Here is a 6,028-nt window from a genome sequence, read left to right on the forward strand (position 1 = left end):
ACGCATAGACTAGTGCTATAATTTCCCCAAACCATGGGATGGTTTATATTAAATTTTCAAAAGTTGGACGAAACATGCGATTTTACCAAATTTTAAGGACCAGTTATGTATTTCCCTCTTCAAATTATATATTAAATTTTGATGGTGATATTACTCTTTTGTTTATTTTTATTTCTGTATCGTTGCATATATGGTAATTGATAGGTCGGAGTCGTAGAACTTTATAAATTAAATTAATTCTAAAACAAAAATCTAACAATTTATAAACGTTAAAGATGATGAAAGTAAAATGACCATAACGTCTTTCACGTGTAATACAAATATTGAAACGAGTTAACAGCATTCATTTCAGAAACCAAGAACAACTATTAAAGAAAAATAATCATAGTCCTTAAGAATAAATTTGTATATATTATTTACTTAAAGGCAAAAAAATCATGAGTATGACCAATAAAGTCAACTCATTTATGCTATACTCATAATAATGCGTTCAACTCATGATTATATATAAGCCACAAATGATAATTAAAAGCTACATCCCTACCCTTTTTTCTTGCCTTCTTTCAACCCATGGGCACCGTTGATGACCGGAAAACATATTCACCCACAGACATCGCCGGCGATGACGATGACGTCTCTCCCATTGAAGAAGTCCGGCTGACTGTAACAAACACCGACGACCCGACACTTCCGGTATGGACATTCAGGATCTGGTTCTTGGGCTTGATCTCATGTGCCCTATTGTCTTTCTTTAACCAGTTCTTTTCTTTCCGAACTGAACCACTAGTCATCACCCAAATTACAGTCCAAGTCGCCACCCTACCCATTGGTCACTTCATGGCGGCGGTTCTGCCGGAGACCAAGTTCCGGCTGCCTGGTTTTGGAGCCAAGTCGTTCTCCTTCAACCCGGGTCCTTTTAACATGAAGGAGCATGTTCTTATTTCCATCTTTGCTAATGCCGGAAGTGCTTTTGGAAACGGATCACCTTATGCTGTCGGCATTGTCACGATTATCAAAGCTTTTTATCACCGGAATATTTCTTTTTTGGCCGGCTGGCTGCTAATCATTACTACACAGGTAAAGCATACTAAGTATAACTGTAACCAAACTATATTTACAAATTCTCCGGTGAACTTTAATAGTGATTTTCCGGCGAGTTTAGTAATTTGATGGTGGTTGAGCAGGTATTAGGGTATGGATGGGCCGGATTGTTGAGGAAATACGTGGTGGAGCCGGCTCATATGTGGTGGCCGGGGACTCTTGTTCAGGTCTCCCTTTTCCGGTATGGCATGCATTTAATTTATTGCCTTCCAAATTTAATTAAATTTATATTTGTCTTGAATACAAATAACTGTTACATTCCTTTTGGTCAAGTACGTTTGACGAACGAGATTCTACATTCATACAGAAAAGATATTTATCGTTTTTAAAAAGTCTTTGATTGAACAATTACCATCTTTGATTATATATGAAAGTGATTAATTATTGAGGGTGACCGAATTAAATGTTTTATTTATTTTGTATTTTAATCTTCTAGAAATTTAAAAACATTTTATTCATTTTTGTAATTGATCTATTGTATATTTTTTAGCAGAATTCCAATAAAATTATCCTTTTGCTGTTCATAAAAAAATCTATGTTATGTGATTATTCTTTTAGTTTGGATGTTGGTCGCTCTCAATAATTATTCACTTTATAAAAGATGTTAATTTGATCAATCAGTGGCTTTTTTTTATAAATGGTATCAAGTTATTAAATATGTTTTTAACCATTTAATGTCACAAATTTATCATATTCTACAATTTATGTAAATACTAAACATAGAAATATATAAATTAATTATGGTAAATTTGTTATATTAATGATTAAAATATTAAATAAAATGGTAAAAGATTAATTTAGTTTGTTGTAAATTGATAAAAAGGAAGGTTGAAAAGTTAATATAATACTAAAAGTATCTATATATATTTTTATTTATTTAGTTGACTTGTTCAACGATATGGTTATATGTTATTCAGAACAAATATTTAAAGCACCGTATGAATGCTAAAATTTTATATATATTGATGCACTTAGAAACTATTTTATAAAGGATAATTATCAACAAGTTCAAAAGATATATACTAGACATATACTCTAAATACATTATCTTTGTAACACATCCCTTTGTCAAATCAATTTTATGTGCACTTAATTATGATATAAAGTGGTGCATAAAGCTTTGGTTGATCGAACCAATAAACCTGAAAAAGACCAAATTAATAAGAAAAAAAGGCACTATTTTAAAACGGATAAATTCTAAACTAAAGTAAAACTAATACCAAACCGGTTTAGATTTGCTTGGTTCATAACATATTCATGTTTCAAGTTATATGGATATTCAATTGCAGTTAAGTTACATATAATTATTCTTTAATTTTCTTCATTCTCATGCAGTCCAAAAAAATGGTTTTGATTGTAAATTGAGTTGTATACAAAGAAGTCAAATACAGCTATCGTTTTTTGCCACTTGACCCATAAGTCATCAATGATGTAACCCTTAAGTCATCGATGATGGCTAAATCGATTGACTAGAGATTCTCCACTCTCTGTCATGCATATCCACTATCCGATTATATTTTCATATAATATATAATATTCAAGATTCAAAAGAATTATAGATCCTAATATGCTAAAACACTAAGCATATACGTGACGTTATGCTTTTATATATAATTATTATATATATATATCTGGACTAATTACTAAACAAAACTTTATTTAATATATAAAGAAAACTATCTTACTTGGCAAACTGAACTTTGTAATATAATTTTTTTTTTGTGGAGTTCCTTTTTTTACAACATATACTTTTCACTTTATTTGTAAGCTTTTTTATTATTATAATAATATTTTATTTTTTGTCAGAAAACAAATATTACTATATTAACTACTACATATGTTGATATATAAGTTTTCGATTAGTTATGTGTGTGTAATTTGACACAACAAAAATAATAATAACTATTATAATGAAGAACAAAAAGCTCTTTAATTCCTATTGATGCTCTAATCAAGAACCTGTGAAATTACAATATCTGATTCATATATATTCGTTTCGCAGGGCTTTGCATGAAAAGGACGACCAACGCATGACACGTGCAAAGTTCTTCCTAATCGCTCTAATTTGCAGCTTTTCATGGTACTTAATCCCGGGATACTTCTTTTCAACTCTCTCAAGCATCTCATGGGTTTGCTGGGCGTTTTCCGATTCAGTCACCGCTCAACAACTAGGATCCGGCATGCGAGGTCTTGGTGTCGGAGCGATAACCCTTGATTGGTCTGTTGCAGCGTCTTTCTTGTTCAGCCCTCTAATCAGCCCCTTCTTTGCCATCGTCAATGTCCTTCTGGGATATGCACTGATAATCTATGTCGTTATGCCATTGTCTTACTGGGGTGTCGACCTTTATGGTGCTCGTAGATTCCCTATATTCTCCTCACACTTGTTTACATCCGAGGGTCAAAAGTATAACATATCCGCCATTGTTAATGATAAGTTTGAGATTGACATGGCGAAGTATGAAGAACAAGGAAGGATTCATATGAGCACGTTTTTTGCTCTCACTTATGGTTTTGGATTTGCATCCATTGCATCCACTCTAACACACGTGGCCTTCTTTTATGGAAGGTGACAAATAGTTTCGATTTCTTGATCATTAAAAGTAGTAAATATCGTGTATAACATGTGTAATCGTGTATGTTTTGTAATCATAAACTTTCAGGGAAATATACGATAGGTTTCGAGCTTCATACAAGGAGAAAGAAGATATACACACTCGACTCATGAAGAGATACAAGGACATACCAAACTGGTGGTTCCATTTGTTGCTAGTAGTAACACTAGTAGTCTCTCTTCTACTTTGCACTGTTTTAAACGATCAAGTTCAGATGCCATGGTGGGGACTCATCTTTGCGTCTGTAATCGCCTTCATTTTCACCCTCCCAATAAGCATCATAACTGCCACCACAAATCAGGTTAACATCTTTTTGTATACATACGATTCATTTTCCATCTTAAAAACATATAAAAAATGTAACATTTTGTTATATATTAACATAGACACCAGGGTTAAACATCATAACGGAGTACATTATGGGAGTTATATTGCCGGGAAGACCGATAGCCAATGTATGCTTCAAGGTTTATGGTTATATGAGTATGACACAAGCTATTTCATTTCTAAGTGATTTCAAGCTTGGACATTACATGAAGATTCCTCCTAGATCAATGTTTTTGGTTCAGGTAATGCATGCATGTTGATATAATACAAAAGTTCGATGTTTTTTAGTTAAAAACTAACCTAGTTCTTGTTGAACATTATAGTTTATAGGAACTATTTTTGCGGGAACTATAAACCTTGTTGTGGCAGTGTGGTTGCTAGACTCGATAGAAAATATTTGCCAAGATGAACTTCTTCCATTGGATAGTCCATGGACATGTCCAGGAGATAGAGTATTTTTTGATGCATCAGTGATATGGGGATTAGTGGGGCCTAAACGTATCTTTGGGACTCTTGGAAATTACAGTTCGATGAACTGGTTCTTTCTCGGAGGTGCATTAGGACCCATCATTATTTGGTTGTTTTACAAGGCGTTTCCTAAACAGACTTGGCTTCCGTTGGTAAACCTGCCGGTGATTTTAGGAGCAACAGGTGCCATGCCACCGGCGACACCAGTAAACTTCAATTCATGGATTCTAATCGGGATTGTTTTCAACTATTTTGTTTTCCGGTACCGGAAAAAATGGTGGCAGAGGTATAATTATATTCTCTCGGCTGCACTGGATGCCGGTGTGGCTTTCATGGCGGTGTTGCTTTATTTCTCGGTGGGACTTGAAGAGAAAGGAGTGAGTTGGTGGGGTACTGCAGGTGAACACTGTGAATTAGCGACTTGTCCAACAGCGAAAGGGATTAATGTACAAGGGTGTCCAGTTAATTAACCGATGGTGTTCGCGGGAATACCGGAAACATTTATACCATATTAATAGTTTGCTGTTAATCCATAGATATGATGGAATGTAAAGAATTCAGAAGGTTAGGCACTTAGGCATCATGGGGATACAGGGTATCATGATTTATTTGTTGGGTTATGAATGTTAAGTTTTATAAAAGCGTGAATTTATCATCTTATAATGCAATTTAGAGGAGTTATTGTTTTAGGGATGTTCGATAGAATTTGAATTTTTAAAATCTTAATGGTTTGAATTTTTAATAGTTATTTGGTTAGAATTTCTGAATTGTTATGTTAAATCATAAAAATGACCATTTTATTAAACCTTAATGTATGATTTTTTTTATTGAATTAAATGTTTATGTTTTAAAAAAATTAATAGAAAATTTTCTTTAATATTATAAAAAAGTATAAATGCCGTACAAAATCCAAAATAAAGATAATTACTTTCAAATTCATGACTAAAATCCAAATAAAATCCTATAAAATTCAAATCATACTAAAATATTACAAAACCAATGGCTAGTAGCCGCCAATTCACCAATTCTACGACATTTATAAACGATTTTGTTGAACCGTTTTCTCAAAATTGCGGCTACTAATGTTGTTTTGAAGCTCATATCTTTTGTCAACTAAAATATCATTTGAGGCTTATGTTGTTTTTAGAGGAAATTCTTGAAGCTCATATCTTTTGTCAACTAAAATATCATTTGAGGCTTATGTTGTATGTTGTTTTCAGAGGAAATTCTTGAAGCTCATATCTTTTGTTAACTAAAATATCATTTGTTGTTTTCAGAGTAAATTATACGAATGGTTCCTATGGTTTAGGATAATTTATATATTTGATCTCTAATTTATTTTTTTAATTCGAAAGGTTTATATTGTTTGTTTTTGTTACGCGCTTGGTCTCTGTCTAATTTAAAAAAAAAAAAAACTACTTTATCATTGATTTTTTAATTTATTTAAATAAACACACCCCCAACACCACCCTCTCACCTTATATTACTTATCCTACAATTTTTTTCTATTTAAATAATAG

General features: G+C 32.6%; 1 protein-coding gene across 1 annotated transcript; it reads left to right on the forward strand.

Moving 5' to 3' along the window:
• Positions 1-523: 523 nt before the first annotated feature.
• LOC145004894 (oligopeptide transporter 4-like) lies at positions 524-5,197 on the forward strand. Its single transcript, XM_078963917.1, has 6 exons — positions 524-1,077; positions 1,185-1,282; positions 3,104-3,667; positions 3,762-4,014; positions 4,100-4,282; positions 4,364-5,197. The coding sequence occupies exons 1-6, from the start codon at positions 571-573 to the stop codon at positions 4,976-4,978; spliced, it is 2,220 nt and encodes a 739-aa protein (XP_078820043.1). The 5' UTR covers positions 524-570; the 3' UTR covers positions 4,979-5,197.
• The last annotated feature ends 831 nt before the right edge of the window (positions 5,198-6,028 follow it).

This window comes from Lactuca saligna, chromosome 7, assembly GCF_052625555.1.
Source record: "Lactuca saligna cultivar CGN05327 chromosome 7, ASM5262555v1, whole genome shotgun sequence".
Taxonomy (NCBI): Eukaryota; Viridiplantae; Streptophyta; class Magnoliopsida; order Asterales; family Asteraceae; genus Lactuca; species Lactuca saligna.

Excerpts from the sequence above, each read along its gene's own strand:
- LOC145004894 (XM_078963917.1), top strand. The coding sequence starts at position 571 with ATGGGCACCGTTGATGACCGGAAAACATATTCACCCACAGACATCGCC. Across the intron at positions 1,078-1,184 it reads TGCTAATCATTACTACACAG|GTATTAGGGTATGGATGGGC; the intron begins GTAAAGCATACT and ends GTGGTTGAGCAG. Across the intron at positions 3,668-3,761 it reads GTGGCCTTCTTTTATGGAAG|GGAAATATACGATAGGTTTC; the intron begins GTGACAAATAGT and ends ATAAACTTTCAG.